The 22,925-nt window shown below is 58.3% G+C and overlaps 1 protein-coding gene across 2 annotated transcripts in view; it reads right to left on the bottom strand.

Moving 5' to 3' along the window:
- Positions 1 to 22,925, bottom strand: part of LOC119849015 (peptide YY-like) — a 33,009-nt gene extending 10,084 nt beyond the window's left edge. For both annotated transcript variants that reach the window (XM_043503494.1, XM_043503493.1), the window contains exon 1: positions 22,622 to 22,925. In XM_043503494.1, the coding sequence (XP_043359429.1) occupies positions 22,622 to 22,738 (117 nt within the window). In that variant the 5' untranslated portion in view covers positions 22,739 to 22,925. The remainder of the gene's footprint in view (positions 1 to 22,621) is intronic.

Here is a 22,925-nt window from a genome sequence, read left to right as displayed (position 1 = left end):
AGGGCTTCTGAGACTCAGTTCCCATGGGGTGTGGTGCTGGGGGTTGGACCTTGCCCTAACGCTGTTTGCTGGCACTCCGCTACAGGGCTGGCACTTCCACTCCTTCCACCCACATCAAGTGCTTGATAAAAATTCATTTAAAAAAAAATAACCAACATAAAACAAGCTCCGAATGATTTACACACACACGTGTGCAATCACACACATGGCCAACCAGCTCAGCCCCATAATTAGAAAGGTGAGTGATTAGTTAATTAATCACCACTCCGCCATCGAATCTCTCATTAAGACTCTGATTACTCTCCAAGAAAGTTTCCTGGTCCAATCAATAGTCATCAAAGCCCCTTTATGCACTGATGAGTTGCCCTTTGCAGCTCAGTTTCATTAAATCCCAACTCGGTGTGGGGGGAACTAATTCTTTATGGATTTGGCATTAAGAGCAAGGGGCCGGATCCCGAGAGATTTGCCTCCTTCCCTCTCAGGCAAAATTCTCATTGAAGTCCCAGGGGCATTTTCCCTGAATATGGACCAGCTAATACATTGGCACTTTTATAGCCCTTATAACAGGATCTCAAGGCAAATTACAGTCAATCCTTGTTACAATTTATTTGGATTTTATTAATTCCAAGGCGCCCCCATCAAGGATCCAGCTGCCCCAGACAGACAGCATCAAGGCAGCTCCTCCCCCAAACAGCTCCTCCTCACTCCCTTGAGATTGGTCAATGTCATTCCCCCCGCCCCCACTGCGGATGGGTAAACCAAGGCACAGAGCGGCTAAGCTGGGCATCTGTCCAACATAGCCACTGGTTTGGGGAGCCAATTGGAGCTAGCTGGCCCAGCTGTGGGGATAGATTAGAGCCCCGGGGCTGCTTTCACTAGGGCTGGTAACCTGCCCTTTTACAGCCAGGATGCTGGCTAAGCCACTCGAATGCTGATAGTCCTCCAATGCCGTCCCACAATTCCCCCCGCGCGCCCAGAGGGACAGACAAGTTCATCCACAAGTCGCTTGGAAAGAACGACAGAGAGGCTCAGCTTCCCATGCAGCACAAAGCACCATGGGATACGTCCTCCCCCGAACTCCTAGCAGCACACATGGGGGCGTGCGGCATGGGTGAGGACGCACGCCCCCAGGCAGGGCTTTGCAGCGTGGCCACTCACACCCGGGCGAGGCTCACCTGGGTGCTCAGACCCCGGGGCTGATCATCCGGGCTGCCTGGAGCAACAACGCACCCTGGCTGTAGCAACAGTCGGGGCATTGGCCAAGCTCTCTACCACCACGTGAGGCCCCCACTGCTCCCACCAGAGTCGTGCCTCGCTGGCCAGATGATGGAGTCTAGCCTTTGCCTGCTGCACACACCCCAATCAGGCTGCAAGAAAGTCATGAGGTTTTGATTCATCGGTTGCGGCCATAGTTTAAAGTTGCGGCTTCGGTGCAGTCAGACATGAGCATGTCAACGTGGCACTCGACAGACGCTCCCCTGCGGGCTCTAGTCTCAGGTTGCCCTTCACCCTGGTTCCTGACGAATGCCAGCCCCCGCCGGGAGTGCCACCCCCGGGCGCACTCCCCCGCACACAGGCCCCAGCACCTTCTTTCAAGATACGCCGGCTACCTTCCAACGCAGGGCAGCAGCCCAGAGGAGACACCTCGCTCCAAGGGCAGGCACCAGCCGAGGGGACGCCGGGCTGCAGTTGGGTGGCGTCGCGACCCCGGGTGCTCAGGTTACAACACCATTCAGATCTGCGGCAGCGCTAAGAAGCTGCATGGGTTAAAAGTTGTCGTTTCCGCACGAAAACCAGGCCCCACCATGTTCTTACAGCCCTGCCAATGACGGGGACTCCATCACCTCTCTAGGCTGCCTGGTCCAGTGCTTACCTGTCCTTATCCTTAGGAAGTTTTTCCCCAATATCTAACCTAAAATCTCTCGTGCTGCAAAGTCAATTGATTCCTTCTTGTCCTACCCTGGGTGGCCATGGAGATCAATTGATCACCATCCTCTTTATCACACCCTTTTACGTCTTTGAAGACTGTTATCTTGTCCCAGCTCTGCCTTCTCCTCTCTAGACTAAATATTCCCCTTCCTTTCAACCTTTCTTCACAGGTCACATTTTCTAATCCTTTTATAATGCGTGTTGATTTTTAGTCAATCCAAATGATTCTTTACAGGCTGAGTCGAAGCTGGAAGTGGAAAAAGAGCTAGACAGACCAGAGAAAAGAAAGAAAAGAAAAAAAACAGAGAGAAACAATCGCAGGAACTATTCCAGTGGGAATCCTGAGATGTATAAAGATATATCAGTTTGCTAGTGTAACAAGCAGAGCTGAATTACCATTGTTTAAGCCACACAGCGCGGATTATGTCTCACACTGCATCTGGCCTTCTGTCTGAGCTCCATCGAGAGTGATGTCTAGTGGTTAGAGCAGGGTCAGGATTCCTGAGTTCTATTCCCACCTCAGCCCTTCCTGTGCCTCAGTTTCCCCTTCTATAGAACAGAAGTAATGATACCCACCTGCCCCCAGGTGGGGTTGTGAGGTTTAATGAATTAATGTTAGTAAGAAGCTTTGAGACCCCTAGACAGGAGGGGCAGAGAATTATTACGCACGCCAGCCCAAACCAAGTTATTTCTTTATTTCCTATCCCATCATTTTAAATAGACAGAAGCAAATACTCATTGCCCTCTTCCAAGGCCCTCAGGGGGTTTCTAAGGGTTGAGCCAGCCTGAGCCACGCTGATACATCAGGACCCAGATAAGGACGCAAGACACATGATCCCAAGAGCTGATGTGAGTGCCTGACAAATCGTATCATAGATATCAATTACCAGCCAGCAGCTCTGACAAAGGACGTTAAAACCCCCATGAAATAAATAACATCACTGTTTTGCTACAGAGGTAACCCGGAGCTGAACTTTTCTGCCGTTTGCTCTAATGGCCCCAGTCAGGAAGCTGAGATTTAAGACATTATATCTCCTCTTGCTGACAGCCCCAGAGTGGGGCTGAAATCAATGAGAGATTGGGAGCTGGGGCCATGTGGAGCATCTCTCTCTCCCACACGCACAGCTGGAAATAGACTGAGAGGCAGACGCCCTGCGGGTGGGGGGTTCAACAGGTACCGTCGCTCTCTCCACACACACAGTTATAGCCGAGTGTGTTGGTGTGAGCACACGTGGGAGCACAGAGTGTCTGTGCACATGTGGGTGAGAATAGGGGTGTATGAACAATTATGAGTCTCTCCCACACATACCTGAACATGGACAAGCACATCCATTCTCCCGGGTCCATCCACTCAAACACCCTCAGGTACACCTCTGCTTTGACACACATTTATACACTCCCTTATGCACACTCGCTCTCAGTCATTCGTACCCCTTCATTCACACCCACTCACGGCCAGGCATGCTCTCCAGGCTGACGTGCACGCTCCCAAGCTTTCACACTGACACACACTCAGTTATCGATCTCTGACCTCACACACGTCCCGACACGCTCACTCGGACGCTCACTATCTCACACGCGCCATTCCACCCACTCAGGCACCGTCTTGCACAGGCGCTCCACACACTCGCAGCTCCTTAGGGGGTGAAACTACTTTGCACGCGCCTCTTCCTCCATCACACTCAGCAAGGAGGCATCCAACGCCCCGGCCTGGGGGAGCCGAGATATTGAAGAGACCGAAAGGACTGGGTCTGTTGCCCACCAGAGTGGAAGGAGCGGGACCTGGCCTCAGAGCTGTTCTCTGGCTCAGAGGACAAGGAAACGGGCCACAGACTCAGGAGGGGTCAGCGATGCATCCTTGCCTAGATGCTTGGGATGGCAGGATGTGGCTCCCCTGCACCCCACAGGCATGTCTCAAACACAAAGGGAAAGCGCATGCTACAGGGCAGGTGCAGACACCAGCTGGGACATGCAGCGAATGGGAGGGCTCGGGGCATGCTGGCGCTGCAGTTGGGAGTCTGACTGCAGCCCGTAGAGGTGTGCGCAAGCCAGCGGTGATCGAGCCGGCTCGAGTAACAACAGCAGTGAAGCTGTGGCAACACACGTTCCAAGGACCCTGGGCACGCACTCAAGCAGCGAGCCCGTGCGGTCACACGTCTGATTGCAGTGCACAGCAAACCCCCCAAATCTATTGCCAACTCAGGGGCCCAGTTTGCTGAGCAAACCTGGGTCGGCCGATGGCACCCACAACAACACTCACCTGGAAGGTGGTTGAGCCCTGACCAGCTCACCAGGGAAGTGGCAAATGGATTGGGCCTGGCCCCAGGAGCAGGCGATAAGTAAGTTCAGGGCCTGCCCAGGTCAGAATCAGGTCTCTGGTTCTGATGCGCCATTTCCAAGTGGCGCAGCTGGCATCTCGCTGCCCCACCCGACCTCCGCCGCCCATCCACACTGCTCAGTGTCCCAGCACCCCTCCGCCTGCTTCTGCAACTAGGGGGGACAGGGCGTCATTCCAGCACTGCCCCTTGCACACACCAGGCTGTCCCTCCAAGGCACGGTCCCACTACTTGTCAGCTGCCCTTCGCCTCGACTGACAGGCACGTCACTGCCTCTGTCAGGAAGGATTTGCAGGCCCGGTGCTGGCCTGTCAGAGCAACTCGGAGAAGGGAGCAGCCAGTGTGGGGGCAGGGGTGCATGGCACAGGCAGTGTGGGGGGGGTGAAGAGACGTGGAATGCAGAGGGGGAGAGGAGGTGTTTGGGGAGGGACATAAAGGCAGGGTGGGGAGATGCAAGGAGTCGGAGCAGTGGGACAGCTGGAGAACCTGCCCTGATACTCATCACAGGGCTGGGAATCATGCAGCACATGCCTGTATGAAGCCAAAAGTCCTGCCAACCTCCAGTGCAGAGAGATTAATGCTGGGGTCCTGGCCAAATTCAAATGTGGGTAACGTCCATTCAGCCTGCAATACCCCCCACACCCAAATCTCTGATTTCAACTCTCCTGAATTCTTTGCTCCCTGTCCTAACCTATTGTGCAGTGTTCTTGTGAGCTGTTAAACAGCTGCTTAGTCCCACCCCAGAGGTAGCTGCCTTTCAGGAGTAGGCACACATGGGACTTGATGGTGTACGGCTTTGTGTGCCAGCTCACTGGGGTGGCACAGCTCTGCAACCAGGTGGTACAACCTCTCTCACAGAGGATGCTCCCCTGGAAGGTAAAGCCCTGCATCCCACCCCTTGGCCAGAATATATATAGCATGGGAGTGGGGTAAAGGCCCCTGGGGCTGGCATGAGATAAGGGGGAGCTGTGAGCCCTCCTGGGTTGTTCTGGGTACCCAGAGAGTTTCTGTGTCGGAGGACAGCTGGGTTTTTCTCAGGGCACCCGGGCCATCCAGCTGGCACAGCAACCCCAGTCCCTCAGTGGGTTCTTAGGTTGGATCACCACCAGGCCACCTCAGCTTGGCCACCCAGCCTAATCAGGGCTGCTCCCACCTGTGCTCCATCTGCCTTTCCCACACTAGCCATCGCACGCCTGTCATCTGGTGCCAGTCCTGGTATTTACACTCTTCTGACTCGGCACCAGAATCGTGCGCCAAGGAAAGGTCAGGAGCAGAGAGGCCGGCTGCCTGGTGCAGAGTGACCCTCCCCTCACCCTGGAGAAGCTCCGGCGCCCAGCCGGGCCTCGCACCAACCTACAGCCCAGGGCGGCCGAGATGGGGCTGAAACCTGGCCAGCCCTGTGAACCCAGAGCTACCAGCACACCCCGGCACATTCACCCACACAGCTGGGCTCACACACACACACACACACACACACACACACACACACCTGTGAGCACAGTCCTTTCCCACTACCCTGCACAGTCTCATACACACAGGCGTGTACACCCACACAAAGCCACACACACCTGCTCTCAGACACACACACACACAAACACACCTGATGCCTTCACACACCCAGACACACAGTCCCTTACACCCTGCCCGTCTATCTAGGGTTTCACTGCAGTGCAGGGCGTGGTGTAGCTGACTGTCACCCCCAAATCAAGACAGATGCACACGCACCCTGTAGAATCTCACACACATCCCTTCGTGTGCGAACAGCCATGCCCACGTGCGCACACTGCACAGGTGGCCTCAGTCACAGACTTGCCCCCGGAGGCTCGGTCTGGCCCGAGGGTCTGTGCGCCTGAGCGGAGCTGGGTGCCCACTGCAGGATTTCGCCCTGTGATGCAGGTGCCTGCAGCCCGGGGAGCAGACATGGCCGTCGGGAAGGTCAAATGAAGCCCCAAACACTAGCTCAGCCCACGTGCCTTTCCACAGGGCTGGTTGTGTTATCGCAGCCCAAAAGCAAAGCGGCTGGGTAAGAACCACCAGGGATCTTGCCAGCCCCAGGCGGGGGGGGGGGGGCACATCCTTGGCCCTAGGTCACCCCCACTCTAGCAGCTTGATCTTTGCTTTTACAGCCCCACGCCCGCTCAGGCAGGGGCTGGACAGGGAACCCAGGCTCTCCGCGTCACACCTGGGGTGGAATGGGAAGCTTTACGCCTTGGCCCAGCGGCTCCGGGGGGCGGGAAATCAGGCCCCTGCAGCTGAGGGTCTCTAAAGCCAAGGCCAAGGTGTCGGAGACCAGCCTGAGACCCCTTAGGGATCTGGATTCCAGGGGGTGCTGAGCACCCACTCGTTCACCACCAAGCCCCTTGAAGACCCCTAAAGTCCCTGTTCAAGAGCTTGGCCCAAGCCCCTGAGAGAAGCAGTTGCCGGCTCAGCCATAGGAGCCCTGTTCTCCCAACTGCCTCAGCCAGCTGGCCTGACCCCAAGCTGTCTAGGGAACCCAGCTCCAGATGGTGTCAATGCTGGATCCTCACTGCCTCAGGCCTCAAAGGCCAGCTTCGATCAGAGCGGCCACTCCCGGCTCCCCGGAGCCTTCCTGATCTCCAGCCAGTATCTGCCCTTCCCCTGCCCATGGCCCAGGGAAGGCTGGTGCCCTGCCAGCCGCAATCAGAGCTTATTACCCACCTGTGACGAAGCAGGACTGTTCTTAATGTTTCCTCTGAATATTGTGGGGGTGCCTCAGTTTCCCCTATGCAGTTCTTAAGTATCTAGGGGGTGGGATAAGGGTGTATGATCATTGCAGAGCCCTAGAGGGCAGGTGTGTGCAGGGGTCTGGACACAGAGAATGGCCGACACCCTGTTTCCTGGCAGCTGATGGCCTGGGCCCTTCCCCCTGCAAGGTGAGAGCTAAAGGGTTGGAGAACAAAGGAATCCGATGACCTCCTGGCCCGGAAAGGGACAAAGCCCAGAGGAGGGGGGGCTGGAGAGTTTCAGTTTGGGACTGGCTGGGGACATGGAGTGAAGTGCAGACGGGGTTGTCTGGCTCATTGCCCCCCAAAATGGACCCAGCTGAGGGGTCCTGTTCTCTGCACCTACAAGCTCTGGTTTAGACCATGTTCCTGTCGTCTAATAAACCGGCGGGCTGAGAGTCCCGTCTGACTGCGAAGTTGGGGGGCAGGACCCTCTGGCTTCCCCAGGACCCCGCCTGGGCGGACTCGCTGTGGGAAGCACACGGAGGGGCAGAGGATGCCGAATGCCCCGAGGTCAGACCCAGGAAGGGGGAAGCCGGGTGAGCTGTGTGCCCTGGAGACAGGCTGTTCCCGGAGACGAGACTCCCCAGAGTCCTGCCTGGCTCCGTAGGGAGCAGGTCCAGAGCATCGTCCCGTGACTCCGTGACACCACCCTGAGCCGCTCCCCTCCTCCCCTCGGCCTCGCCAGACGCCCTCGTCAGAGGCGCAGCATCGAACCCCCGCGGGTGACGCATCCCGGGCTGCCAGCCAGCCGGAGCCGGGACGGGGCTAGAAGTCAAGAGGAGACGGCGCGCTCCCATGGCAAGGGACAGGGAGCGTGGAGAGGAGATAGTCGCCCAGACACCGGCTCTCACTGCCACCATGGTTAGGCCGTAGCCAGAGGCCGGCTCCCCTTGGTATGGCTGCGGTGGGACCAGCTGGAGTTTAGTGATAGGGGATGGGTCAGGCTGGAAACCTGGATCCCACACCTAGAATCTGGGATCCTTTGCTGGATCACGGCCCCACTTGGGTGGGACACTGAGACAGGAGGGTCTCCTATAGCCCGGCCCCTTGGGGCTGGGGGTCTCTGACAGCAGGATCTGGAGTCGGAGGCTTCGGCTTGAAGGGCCTCCTGGATGGGGCCTCTCAGATGAGGGGTGGATAGGGCTGGTGGGGAGCAGGCCGGTTAGCTCCCAGCCCGAGAGAGGGATGGAGACAGACAGGGAGGAAGGAGAGAGGACGGCCCACGCAGGCAGAGCGATGGGACTGGGGGGGAAGATACACAGGGAGCACTGGGGTGTCAGGCCCCAGCCCTGCACGCACCCCCCACCAGGAAACATGGAGGATGTTCCCGCCGTGGCCAACATGCCTAATTTCCTCTCTTTGTTCAGTGCGCTGCTGCAATTAGCCACACGTCTGAGCGGACGGCTCCCCCCTCGTTACCCAGCAAGCCCCCAGCCATGGGAACTAGCCACAGTGGGGTCTGGTCCACGGCTGGGGCTCCTGCAGTAATAAATAATCCTCTGGCCACAACGATACAACAGGTTTGATTCAGCCCCCAAAGCCCTGCACTGAACCCCCAACGCCGTGATGTGATCGCCTGCCTGGGAGAAGCCCCGATGACTTAGGCTGTTCTCCAGAGTCCCTCTGGGCTCTGTGTCCTTTGCTGGGAGGCAGAGAAAGGACTTCCAGTTCCCCCCGCAAGCTCCCTTCCACCTCCCCCGCCTGGCGCCAGGGGACCCAGTTGGCACGCTGCAGCTGGCTGGAGCTGGTGACTCTGCCTGGCTGCTGCCAGCTCTGGGAAGCGGACCGAATCCCCGGCTGGTTTCTCACGCGCTCTGGGGTCGGTTTGTTTTTTTGGAAGAGCCTCAGAAGCGGGAAGGACGTGCCGTCCCCAAAGCAGAGATGAGGAGAGCGGCGGGGACCGTGGGGGACATCCCGGCAGGCGGTGCTGAGAAGATAGGCAGCAAAAAAGGGCAGCGTGCGTTCCAGGGACGTCCTGCTCTATCCAGGGGTGAAAATGAACCCGGGGTCCAGACCCTCAGATGGTACAAATCCACAGAGCTCTTCTAAGTCAATTATTACTCATATGACAGAAGCGCTGAGGCCAGGTGCTGGCCCCCGACAAAGAGACAAGACAGAAGTGGAAGCAGAGGAAAAGCAACAAGACCAAGGTCACCCAGCAGGTCAGTGGCAGAGCTGGGACTAGAACAAGCCCAGTGCACTAGACAATGACGTCTCCCACAGCCAATGGTGCCATGCAACCTAGCTTAGGTGCAGACCTGGCCCCCAATTGCCGTGGGGGGCAGGTCTGTTCTCCCCATTGTACGATGGGGAACTGAGGTCCAGAGAGGGGAAGGGCCAGTTTTCCAAAGGTGCCTAAAGATGCAGACTGGCACCTAGTGGAACTTTCCAAAGTCCCTAAGCAGGTCAGTTACCTCCATTCAATTGAGACCGATGGGAGTTTGGTGCCTAACCTGCTTAGGTGCCTGGAAAATCCACTAGGTGCCTAAATACATTGGAACCTCTGGCCCCGTGGGGCTTGTCCAAAATCACCCAGGAACCCTGCAGTGGAATTGAAGCCAGGTGTCTGGCTAGCACCCCACCACAGGACTATGCTCCTCTGCTGATTGACACCGGCTGGCTCAGTCCCACGCTCTGCCTGAGCAGTTAGGCATTCGCAGGTCGAGAAGGGAACAGGCCCACAGGGATCCCCCAGCCCATAGATCTGGGTTGTCAATGGGGCACCCCATAAGTCAAAATGAGCTTTAAACCCACTCCAAGGACAGTCTGTCCCTCTCCAGCAGGGCTGACCTGGTATTGGCAGGAGCAGTGGGGCCTTTGGGCACTGGACAGACCCTCCCTTTTCTGGCGGTGCCACCCCACATCCTCTCAGCAGGGAACTTCATGGGAAAATTGGCTGGCAGGGCCAGCGCCTCACGCCACTGGACCCCCGCATTGGGTTGCGTTCTCTCTCGCTCAGCCAGAGGCACGGGTGGGGGGGTACCTCCTTCCACCCCATGCAGAGGCGGGGAAGAGAGCCCTGGCCCATGAGCAGGGCTCTCTCCATTTGAGGAAGGTCTGGCACTGGGTGCCACCTCGAATCTTTCCAGTCCATTTCCTAACCCAACAGTGCCGCTCACGAGGGGGGGGGGACAGGCCAGGGGTCTATCCCGACTCCCAGCCTCCCCCAGCTCTGCCAGGGCCCCTCTATCCCGACTCCTGGGCCCCCCACCCAGCTCTGCCAGGGCCCCTCTATCCTGATGATCAGTCCCCCGTCATCCCCCAGCTCTGCCAGGGCCCCTCTATCCTGGTGATCAGTCCCCCCTGCCCAGCTCTGCCAGGGCCCCTCTATCCCAAATCCCAGCCCCCCCAGCTCTGCCAGGGCCCCTCTATCCCAACTCCTGGGCCCCTCTATCCCGACTCCCGGGCCCCGCACCCAGCTCTGCCAGGGCCCCTCTATCCTGACGATCAATCCCCCGTCGTCCCCCAGCTCTGCCAGGGCCCCTCTATCCCGACTCCCAGCCCCACCCCCCCACAGCTCTGCCAGGGCCCCTCTATCCTGGTGATCAGTCCCCCCTGCCCAGCTCTGCCAGGGCCCCTCTATCCCAACTCCCAGCCTCCCCCAGCTCTGCCAGGGCCCCTCTATCCCGACTCCTGGGCCCCTCTATCCCGACTCCTGGGCCCCCCACCCAGCTCTGCCAGGGCCCCTCTATCCTGATGATCAGTCCCCCGTCATCCCCCAGCTCTGCCAGGGCCCCTCTATCCTGACTCCCAGCCTCCCCCCAGCTCTGCCAGGGCCCCTCTATCCTGGTGATCAGTCCCCCCTGCCCAGCTCTGCCAGGGCCCCTCTATCCCAACTCCCAGCCCCCCCCAGCTCTGCCAGGGCCCCTCTTTCCCAACTCCTGGGCCCCTCTATCCCAACTCCCGGGCCCCCCACCCAGCTCCGCCAGGGCCCCTCTATCCTGACGATCAATCCCCCGTCGTCCCCCAGCTCTGCCAGGGCCCCTCTATCCCGACTCCCAGCCCCACCCCCCCACAGCTCTGCCAGGGCCCCTCTATCCTGGTGATCAGTCCCCCCTGCCCAGCTCTGCCAGGGCCCCTCTATCCCAACTCCCAGCCTCCCCCAGCTCTGCCAGGGCCCCTCTATCCCGACTCCTGGGCCCCTCTATCCCGACTCCTGGGCCCCCCACCCAGCTCTGCCAGGGCCCCTCTATCCTGATGATCAGTCCCCCGTCATCCCCCAGCTCTGCCAGGGCCCCTCTATCCTGACTCCCAGCCTCCCCCCAGCTCTGCCAGGGCCCCTCTATCCTGGTGATCAGTCCCCCCTGCCCAGCTCTGCCAGGGCCCCTCTATCCCAACTCCCAGCCCCCCCCAGCTCTGCCAGGGCCCCTCTTTCCCAACTCCTGGGCCCCTCTATCCCGACTCCCGGGCCCCCCACCCAGCTCCGCCAGGGCCCCTCTATCCTGACGATCAATCCCCCGTCATCCCCCAGCTCTGCCAGGGCCCCTCTATCCCGACTCCCAGCCCCACCCCCCCCAGCTCTGCCAGGGCCCCTCTATCCCAACTCCCGGGCCCCTCTATCCCGACTCCCAGTGCCCCCCGAGTTCTACCAGGGCTCCTCTATCCCGACTTTCAACCCCCCCAGCTCTGCCAGGGCCCCTCTATGCCGACTCCCAGCGCACCCCAGCTCTACCAGGGCTCCTCTATCCCGACTTTCAACCCCCCCAGCTCTGCCAGGGCCCCTCTATGCCGACTCCCAGCGCACCCCAGCTCTGCCAGGGCCCATGAATAGGGCTCTCTCCATTTGAGGAAGGTCCGGCACTGGGTGCCACCTCGAATCTTTCCAGTCCATTTCCTAACCCAACAGTGCCGCTCACGAGTGAGCAGTCGGGGGGGGGGCCGTCCAGGGATCTATCCCGACTCCCAGCCTCCCCCAGCTCTGCCAGGGCTCCTATATCCTGAGGATCAGTCCCCCCCCCCAGCTTTGCCAGGGCCCCTCTATCCTGACTCCCATCCCCCCCCCAGCTCTGCCAGGGCCCCTCCCTCCGAACCTGCAGCCTCCTAACGATCCAGGAGCCAACCACAGCAGGCCCTGACACTCTAACACTGGAAATGAGCAGCTCTAATCAGAAACAAGGTAAGAAACAGCAAGTGCTGCTACCTGCCATCCGGGAGTCCTAGGTCCTCTCTGCCGTTTGATTCCCTACGACAGACGAGCTATTACTAACCCCAGTCATTGCACCTGGGGCTCAGCAATCAGCTGGGGCCCACCTGGAGCCCAGCCAGCACACCGGGAGTACACCTCTGCTGGGGAACTATTGATGAAGGCTCCCCTGGCCCACCAGAGCCCCCGCTTTTCATCTCGGAGCCCCCAGGGACCTTTCAGAGGCACTCCGAGAAGTGAGGGGGCTGGGGCAAAGTTATTTACGCAGTCACACCAAATCAATGATCTTTTCTCCCTTTTTGTTAAGTCATTAGGTACTAATTTGAGCCAGAAGCTCAATCAATGGGAAGAAGAAAACGGGCACCACGGGAGGAGGGAAGGCCTGGGAGGGAAGTGTGATTCCGGCCGGAGGAAGCAGGAGCTGTGATGCCACACAGACAGGACTGGGGTAGATTCATGCTGCAATACTTAAGCCGGGTCTACACTTAAAAATTCAACCGACCTAGCCACGTCGCACAAGGCTGTGAAAAAATTCCCGCCCTGAATGCTAGGGTTAGATGCAGCCAGGTTGGTGGAATAATTCTTCCGTAAACCAGCTACCACCTCTTGGAGAGGTGAATTAATTGCACGGAGGTTGTGGAGGCCAAGACCATAACAGGGTTCAAAAAAGAACTAGATATGTTCCTGGAGGATCGGTCCATCAATGGCTATTAGCCAGGATGGGAGGGATGGTGTCCCTAGCCTCTGTTTGCCAGAAGCGGGGAACGGGCGACAGGGGATGGATCACTTGATGATTCCCTGGTCCGTTCATTCCCTCTGGGGCACCTGGCACTGGCTGCTGTCGGAAGACAGGACACTGGGCTAGATGGACCTTTGGTCTGACCCAGCAGGGCCGTTCTTATGATGGAAAAACCTTCCATCAATGTAGGAAGCGTATAGCTAGGCCCTTAGCTCTTCCATTGGGCTTTTCAGCCATAGATCTCAATGCTCTTGAGAAAGGAAGCTCAGTACCCAGTACAGATGGGGAAACTGAGGCACCAAGCGAGTGGGCATTACTTGCCCAAGGTCACACGTACAGCTGGTCGGGGGCGGGGGGAGTGGACCAAAAAGTTTTTTTTGGGGGGAGGAGGGGAGGCGAGGCAGTGCAGGGGTGTGCCCTGCAAATGGCAACCCAGTTCCACTGACGCCCCTACTTCCCCCTTTCCCCCGCTCTTCCCCACACTGCAACTGCTGTCCCACTCTGGGCAAGCCCCCTGCTCCTGTATCTCCGCTCACTCCCCATCACACACTCACAGAGCTCTAGCAACACATCTAAGCCCTCACACACACACACACACACACACTCCACCCCACCCCTAAGCCCTGAGGTCTTAGGCCAAGCCTGCCTGGAAAGCCACCAGCAATGCCAAACCAGGGAGTGGCAGGACGGGACTGTCAAAACTAACCTGGCCCCCTAGAATTCAAGGCAACCAAGTTCTCTGGAAGGGACAGGCTGGTGCACTGCCCATGTGTTGCTTGCAATGGCTACCTATTTAAAAAAAAACCCACTAAAGCCTGAAATCCAAGACCACAGCATCCGAGCCCCTCACAATCTTCAATGCATTTAGCCTCAGAACCCCCAGAGGACATGAGACTGAGGGGAAACTGAGGCACAGAAAGGCTAAGCAACTTGCCTCTAGTCACACAGGCCTCTCAAGCTGTAGTCAAGTGCCCTAACCATCAGGCATCACTGCCAGTGCGGGTTCAGTGGGAGCCATAAGGTGGGGAGTGAACTATGCTGTTAGCCCAGCAATTTACATCCCAAGCAGGCAGAGCAGTTCAGTGTATGACAGAGACGTAAGTCCATTTCCTGGCGCATTTCCCCTTGCCTCTCCCCCCCCCCCGTTACATCCCTCCCCACACACACACACCCATCAGAAGGGCTAATGCACCTTGAGAGACCAATAAAAAGGTTTGTGCCCTATGAAGTGGAATCTGTTTAAACTGAATTTGGGCTGCAGTGTACACAGCGGCAGCGGGGGTCTGGCTAATTCACTCCCTTATCTTGTTTAAACAAGCGCCTGGCCCCAAATTGATCGGTTAAGGAGGTTCCGGGACAAGGGTATTTTTTACACAGATTAAACTGATTGCTATTGATGTCCGTTAGCCAAAGAGAACACTTGCGCTTTCTTCCCTGGGTGTTTTATCTTATCACCATATCAGAGTCGGGGGGCGGGGGTCACACTCCCAAGCAGGTGGAGCAGAATTTTAAAGTTTTAATTTTAAGTTGTAATTTTAAAATTTTAAATTCCACACCGTAATCGAGGACCCTAGTTTGCGCAGCACTCGGCTCCTAATGAAGCCCGTCCATCAGGACTGGACATTCAGCACATTGGGGACCATGCAGAGTTGCTCAAAAAATATCCAATGGTTACTGCAAAGCTTTGGGGAAGTTGCCCTTTCTTTCCACTTGAAATTTCCTGAGAACATTATTTAGTTTGGCCCGAAAAAGTGGCCACGGGGGGAGGGTGACTCGGTTTAACAGCCAGGATGGAGTGAATGAAACAGGGAGCAGTCATAGCCCCGAGAAGTATTTGGAACATCAAGGAAGAAGCTCAGAGCTGCAACCCCCAGACACCCAAAGTCTACTGGCCCAAAAAGACACTCAAACCAGCTTGGCCTCCTGAGGGTGCCAGGTGCCTTCCCCATCACACGCTCCCTGATCACTGGCTTCCCAAGTGAATCTGGTTTCCATTGGCGTGGAAGCTACAAAAGAGTCAATGGATCCACCCTCACTTACACCTGCGGAAGATCCGATTCCCTGTTCTCGTCATGGGAGCTGGTCAGAAAACAGATTTTCCAACCCGGGAAACATTTGAAAATTGGGGAGGGGAGGGAGTGGAATTTGCCCGGCATTGGGCCAAAAAGCCAAATTTCCACACTTTCCATGAAATGAAATTCCAAACAAAAGCAATCTCTGTTTCCGGGCAATTGAAATGTTTTGTTTGGATTTCGACTCCTATGGGCGCCCGTGTGGCGAATACGTTTCAAAATGAAAACGGCAAACTTTTTTCACTCCACAAGCGTTTTGACATTTTCTAAACTTTCTTCCCCAATTTGGCCCCCTGTGAACTTACATCAGAATCGACGCGATTTTGAGAAGCAAAACAAATGATCCAGTTTAATCGAACGAGCAATTTCCAGAGAGGAACATTATCCGACCAAACTTGGGCCTGTCTATGGAGACCCGCTCGGGGCACAATCCCAACAAACTTCCGGGGGAGCCGTCAGACCCTGAAGCAAACCCCTGGGGAATCTCCAATCCATATGCAGAGGGTGAATCCTGCGGTGCCAGTGACTTCCACAGAAGTTTGGCTGGAATAAGAACTGAGCAAGGACCTTTGAGACTGGCTCAAAGAATCTGCAGCTGGGAAAGACCAGCGAGGGCACTTGTCTCCTACAGGGCAGGTCCCTGCAGCATCTTCTCCCGTGCCAGTGATGGCAGGGTCCCACCAGCCCCTCTGCACCAGTGTGAAACCTCCAGGGATGCCAGGAATCAGCTGAACCTGGGGCCGGCTGATTGCTCTTGTGCCTGCCTGGTTCCCAGCCTTGCTCCAGTCCAGCCGAGCCCGACTCCTGGCCTCTGACCACCACTGCTCCAACCACTAGGCCTGACCACCCATGCCCCGGTCCGGGACATGGAGTAGGTGGGATGGAGTACTGCCCTCTCTGCCATGTGAATCTGGAGGCAGGGGACAAGGGAGGGTCCTCAGGGTTAGGCGGGGAGCAAACCCCAGACCAGGAGGAGGATGCTCATGGATCTGGGCGTGGGGGGGGGCAGGGGACTGGGTTGATGAAATCAATAACCCCCCCGGCAATATTCCTGTGGGTCCACATCCGCCTGGCCTGGGCGGGGGCAGAGCACAGATAGGGAAATCCATACGGAGCAAGGGCACCAGGGATGTCCAATCCAGCCTATTGAGCGAGAATCAGCCATGCTGCCAAAGCCTCGGTTGAGGGCACTGGGTACCGGCGGCAGCTGGGCAGGCTGCCACCCTCTTCCCAGCTCCCCCAGCGAAGCCAGTTCACGGCTGCATCCCCAGCCATGGGCCCCAGCCAAGCAACAGCTGCCAGTCTGGTTTGCAAGGTGAGCACCAACCTCTCCTGCCCATTGGGAAGATCAGTGGCAAGAGACAGGGCATGCTGGCTCAGCCAGCGGGGCGGCCCCCCCCCCCGGCACACCACGGAGCGTCAGAAGCTGTGACCTTCCCGACCCCAAATCAATCCCACTGGGGGCGGGGGCTGCCCCGAGGAGCTGGGATGGAGGGAGCTCCTGGCCACCAGAGGGAGGCCACGGCGGAAGAGAAAGTCCGTGAGCCAGAGGCCACAGCGCGAGCTGCTCCATCCAGGAACCCAGCCCTGGCCCTAGGGCACTGTCCCTTCCCCGACTGCAGGAAGATGATGCTTCAGCAGGTGGTGCTCTTCCCTCCGAGTCAGCAATGACCCAGTATCCCCTGCTGTCCTCTTATGACACCCTTCACTTCCTGTCCTAAGCGGGCAGCTGCCCAGCTGTTAAAAAAGCCACTCTGCTCCACCCCAGCAGCAGCTGCATTCCAGCTGCGGGTGAGGCCATGAGACGCTCGGTGCTCTTTAAGGGGAGGGCTGGGGGAGGGGGCGCTCAGCCTTGTAAGGGCTTCCCCGGGATCCAGAACCCATGAAATGAAGCTATTAGCCGCCTTTTGTTAACAGCCAGTCCATTAGCCTTTATGGCCTCATTAAGCAGCTGCCCCAGAATGGCAGGTTCATGTCACATAGGAAACTCCATGTGTCATCAAATCCTTGTCCCCAGTGACAACAGCCTGGCCTCCTACCCCACCCCCTATGCTCTTAGCACCCATGTGTCTCTCCGAGCCTCAGGCCCTCCTTGATAAGGGGGTTCTCTCTAGGCCCCCTAATGCCACTCCGGGCATGGAAGCGCCAGCCCCGCATGCCCACGGTTTGTTTCATGCTAATTGCTGAGGGGACCATCAGGAACGCTAATTAAAGAGAGATGCAAAGACAGCCGGAAGAGGATTGCGTTCCCCCACTGCAGTGCCCACAGCACGCCCCCTCCTCGCCCCCCCACACCTCCCCTTTCACGAGGGAAGCATGGGAAAGCGGCTCAAGGATAAAAATTAGCTTTGCAATTAGCCCCTTTTGTTCATGGCATGTAATGAGCCTAGGGTGACCACATGTCCCGATTTTATAGGGACAGTCCCGATTTTGGGGTCTTTTTCTTATATAGGCTCCTATTACCCTCCATGCCCTGTCCTGATTTTTCACACTTGCTGTCTGGTCACCCTAAATGAGCCGCAGTGACTGCGCCTTGGGGAGACCCCTGAGCCTGCGCCCCCTACTGGGAGAGGCTAGAGTGGCCCGGAGCCCCCCTACAACCAGCATTCCTACCCCACCCCTACAGTGCCCCCTGCTGGGAATAGATTAGCAAACCACCACTTCCCAGGCTAACGTGAGAAGACAACGAAGCTATCCGGCTCCCCCCGCGAGGTGCTTCCTGACGCTGCGTGATCTTTACCAGCGTCTCCATGAAAGCAGGCACTTTTCTCCCCCAGATCAAACTCCACCGGGGCTTTCTGTGCCAGAGAGAGACGGGAGCTCCAGCAGGCTTGGCCCTGTCTCAGCCTGACCTCCTTAATCTGAATTGATGGCAACCGTTCAGCCACTCACTCCGTCCCGCCACTGCCCATACCTGCTGGCTTCGCATGCCCACTGAGTGCTGCCAGCCCCCAGTGAGCCACTCCCCCTTTGCCCCGTGACTCAGGATGGCCTCCCCAGGGTGGGCTTCACTTCCAGGGCCCCAGGCTGGCTGGGAGGGGGCCCCAGCTGCCAAGCGTGCGTCTAACCCCTAGCAGCTCAGGGGATGGAGAGGGGAGCCCGAATGCAGAGGGAGAGGAGCCAGGTGGGAGCCACTGGAGAGCACAGAGGGTCAGAGCAGGATCAGACCTGGAGTCCCTTCCCTCCCAAGCTGGGATGTGGGTTCTGGGGAGCAAAAGACAGCTCTTGGGCATTGCAAGGTTTTTCATGTAATTAGCAATCAGTAAACAATCAGCCCCCTCTGCCGGCAGCACTTGGGTGCAGGGAAGCCCCCTGAACTCCATCTCACCCCTCGTGGATCCTACAAGCACCCACCATCCAGGGCAGCTTGTCCCCGCTTTGCTTGACTCCCATGGTCCCCTGGGGGTGCCTCACCCCCCCTCCAACACCAACCTGCCCGGCGTGGCAAACACACGGGCTGTAACATTCACACAGAGCCTGGGGCCGAGCTGGGATTGAACCCACGTCTCCAGCGCCAGGGCCACGCTCCCTCCCAGATCTCAGCATGATACTAGAAACAGGCCCACACCAGAGCCCCAGGTCCATGCAGCCCTGAGCTGGGATCTGGGCCTTGCTCCACCTGTGTGGTGTGTGCCCGACGCAGGGCCCCTCCTGGGGGTCTGGTGAGATTTCCCATCCCTGCCCCGGACGCTTGTGTCCCCCGCACCTCCGGAGCCGCCAGCACATTTCCAGAAGGAGGTAATTTCACAGAGGGACAGGCTCGCTGGTTAACAAGCCCCTGATGGGATTAGCCAAGGGTGACTCAGGCTCTGAAGGAGGCGAACGAGCCGGAGCACTGGGGAACGGGTAAATCAAGCAGCCGCTGGCCCCGCCAGGCTGGGCGCTTGGAAGCAGATCCAAACCCACGCGGGGTTAACAAAGATGGAGCATCACCGCCTGGGTAGCTCGCCCTGAGCATCCTCATCCCCATGCCCTCAGCTCCTTCTGGGGCCCCAATCCATGCTGTCAAAGCCAACGGGCCAGATCCTGAGCGGCGCCGGGTGCCCATAGCTCCCACTGAACTCCATGGCAATCTGGATGGTGTCGAAACCAACCAGATGGGGCTGTTAAAATCTAACCCAGAGGGAGCTCTGGGAGGCCTGGCACCCTGGGGGTGTGGGGGGGCAGCTGCAGGAACCCCCTTCGGCTGGTGAGCTGTCACAGTGCCGGGTGAGTACAGGGGACACACAGCTTTGCCGCCTGCTTGTGCCCAGGCCAGCGCCCACAGAGGGCCCTAGCCCTAGACCGACCTGCCTGGAGAGCCCTTGGTTCTCCAATCAGCAGCTGGGGAACGAGTTGGGGATGGAGAGACAGAAAGATGATGAGGGCCCCATAGCCAGGTGCCCAAATCAAACCACACTAAGACCTCATCTGCGGGACACCCGGCCCCCGGCCCCTCTCCCTGGCTGTCAGACTCGGCCCCGAGACAGCAGCGTGGCCAGGCAGAGGCACGCGGGGTTCGTTCACAGCTCGGCCTTGCTCCCGACGGGAGGAAAGCGCCGGCTTAGACAGATCGGTGGCGAGGGCACAGGCCGGCCCCCCAGCGACGGCAAAGCAAACGTCCTGCCGCTTGGCTAAGCTAACATTGATTTTTCGATCCCATCCAGGCCGCATCTTTCCTGAGTGCCCCGGCAGTGTAAATAGCACAGCCCGTGGGCCTGCCCCTGGCCTGTGTTGACACAGAGACGGGCCTAATCCTCTCGAACGACTTACAAATGTCAGACAAGCCATCTCAATGCACGCCGGGCGACAGACGAAGCTGGCTAACCAGAGGCAGTGCACTCAGCCCCCCCCCCACCCCCCCAGCTCACATGCATGGCTCCGGAGCCAACGCTGTTGACACGAGCTGGCGCTTCGGTGATGGGACCGAGCTGGCTTCCGCGCCATTTACCAGAGAGGCTGTAAAAAGCAATTTTCCAAAGGTCGCCGAGCGGGACGGAAAAGCTTCTCTGGATGGGGCCCAAAGAGGGCACAGAGGGTGGGGTGGAGGTGCTATCCTGGAGCTGGGCACAAAGGGTTCACTGGCCTCTCTCCCCTACTGCTCAGGGATGGAGTAGCCTGCCCCGGGGCAGTCCCTTCCTGACCCCTGCCGGTGAGTGGCTGGCTCGTGCCCTGAAGCAGGGGGATTGATAGCTCTGCTGAGCACGTAGCTGAATGTCAAGTTGACCACGTCCCCAGAACTACGCACCTCGCTCTCCTGGTCTCGCCAGGTCATCGCCCTGAGCGGGGCGATGGATTGCAGCACCTGATCCCCGGCCCTGTCTGCAATCTGGGCCCCACCGGCGGGCACCACCCGCAGCCTGCGCTCTGCATCACCTGCGGCATGGGCACTCGACAAAGGTTTCTGCTTTCCAGCCTGGGGCCCTGCTGCACTTCACCCTGATTGGAAATGACTTCAAACAGCACTTCAAGAAGAATACAAGCCAGCTCGTTCCTATCCCCTCACACACACCCCCTCCCTGTCACCCACACCTATGCCCCTTCCTCCCTTCTCTCTGGCCCCACACGGGCTGCTGTCTTCCTTCTTCCAGCTAGCCACGGCACCCAGAGAGAGTCAGACCTGGGGCTGTGGCTAACTGTGCCACCCTGCCCTGGGGTTTGCTGGTGGAGGGTGCTGGGTCCTTTCCTCTTTACACAGCAATAAGAAGTAGCCACATGGGCACAGCAGGGGCCTGCTCTGGCCACTTCTAAAACAGAACCCAGTGAACACCAGTAGACCCACAACCTACGTAAAGGGCTACCACCCGGCTCCTGTACGAGATGGAAGGGGTCACTGATAATCCCATAGTAACAGAGACAGAAGGGGATGCCCTGAATCAGCTGGCGATGCTCTGGCTACACCCCCGTGCCCCACCATCGTCTGCCACCCACTTTGGGTGCGACAGTGGCCCTCTTCAGCCCCCTGGTTGAGAGGGGGATTTCGGTTAAGTCCCTTGCAGAGAGGAGGGCCAGGTAGAAAGCTCTGGCCCGGACCAGGAAGATTGGGGCGGTTCTGGATCCAAGGTTGGGCTCAGGTCCCATCTCTAATCCCAGCCCCACGGCCAGCCGCTGTGAAGCAAGGTTACAAGGTTGAGCTCCATCTCCATTGCTGTCTGGAGCTGGGCTATAAACTTGCCCAGCAGCTGCTCTCTGAGCCAAGGCCCTGTTGCCACCTAGAGCTGTTTCTCTTTGCTGCAGCCACAGATGTCTTCACAGCTGCACAGAGCTTCAGGCTAAAAGGGACCATTAGATCATCCAGCACAGTACAGCCCACTGCAGGTCACCCAGTTACTCCTGCTCTGCCACTAGCCTGCTGTGCAACCCCAGGTGAGTCACTTCCCCTTGGGGTGCCTCAGTTTCCCCATCAGTACAATGTGGATAAGGGGCATGGGGGGGGGCACTGCATGGTTTGCAAAGTGCATGGAGATTCTTGGGAAGGAGGTGCTCGAGGGGGAGAGCTGCCAGGTGTATAGGACGGCCGGGATTGGAGGAGGAGGTAACCACCCTGCTAACCAAGTCCCAGCACTGTGATCCCAGGGGCGAAGGAGGCAGGAAGGGAGCCTTGCCCAGCAGCGGACCAGATGTGTCTATCTGTTGATGCTGAAGCCAGAGGGTGGCTTGTGCCTCCCCTAGACTAGGGCTGCCCTATCTTGTGCTCCTGTTCCACCAACCTTGCGGGCAAGGGGGGCTCTGGGCCACTCGGCTGCTCCCAGCCAGCCCTTCACGCTGCCCCAGGGAGACCTAAGTGGAGCCGCTGTGCAAACAAGGACCCACAGAGCTTTATGGCCCAATGCTTCCGAGAGCGCTGAGTTAAAACCCTTCTCCCCAGCCCCGGTTCCCTTATCAGGGTGACATGCAGCCACTTAGTGACTGTGTGTTATCCTTGTGTTTGTTCCCCCGCTGTAATGGCCTCACGTGCATTGCAGCTTCCTTTGGGAGGGGGGAGCCTGGCCGGGGAGGGGGCCCGGGGAGCCATGGGACGGAGAGTCTTTGGAGCCAGGCAGCCGGGGCTCGACGGGGAAGGAATCAAGCTAAATGCAGGCCGGGTTCTTGTGTCACGTCTCCTCAGCTAAACCGGGTGCACAGAGCCAGCCCTGGGAGGGGAGACCTTCGAGTGCCAGCCAGAGTTGGCTGGCCATGGTGCTAGCCCCAGCAGGGATCGGGGGAAAGGGCTGATGGCAATACGGCCCTTTCTCCCCCCAATCCCTCTGTTCTTCTAGGGGCATCCTGGGTGGAAAATTACCCAGGATGCCACGTGTGGGGTAGGTATCCCAGCCTCTTGCAATGTGCCCCTTTCAGTGCAGCTGGGACCCATGGCTCAAACATGAGGCTGGTGATGCCAGAGTGAACATGCCCAACTGGCATCAGGGGCCTCATCTGCTCCCCATCCACCCATGGCCTGTGTGTAGACACAGCTACAGAGCACTTAGAAAGGGGGTGGAGGGGTTGGTAGGTAACACTCTCCCTTCAGAGACCCCCTGAAACATGAGCTCCTGACCCCTGGAAGATCTCGGGGGGCTTCCCCCAGGAGCCAGATTCCTCGCTGTGATATCATGGGCTAAGTCCAGTCTGGGTGGTTCATTTACTGGCCCCAACGTCCCTCGTGGTTTCAATTCATAATCACGCCTCGCTCTTACCTCACGGTTTCCATCCCTCACACTCAGCGGGCTGTCCAAAGCAGGAATTGAACCCAGGTCTCCAGCCTTGCTCTGCTGGCTTGTAGTTAACACACTGAGCTGGGAGCCAGGAGACATATGGCCGCCTCTGCCCCAGATTCTTTGTCTGACCTTGGGCAAGTCCCTTCATCCCCCAGTGCTTGAGTTCCCCACCGGACAAACAATAAGAAGGGCCGACCCCAGGTTCTGGTTTAGGGGCAGCCGGCACTGCGCCCTCTGCAAGGGAAAAGATCCTGTTCCTCCCCAGTTCAGGCCCCAAATCTCA

Source organism: Dermochelys coriacea, chromosome 27 (genome assembly GCF_009764565.3).
Source record: "Dermochelys coriacea isolate rDerCor1 chromosome 27, rDerCor1.pri.v4, whole genome shotgun sequence".
NCBI classification, from domain to species: Eukaryota; Metazoa; Chordata; order Testudines; family Dermochelyidae; genus Dermochelys; species Dermochelys coriacea.
Note: the sequence above shows the minus strand (reverse complement) of the source record. Positions and strands in the feature narration are given on the sequence as shown.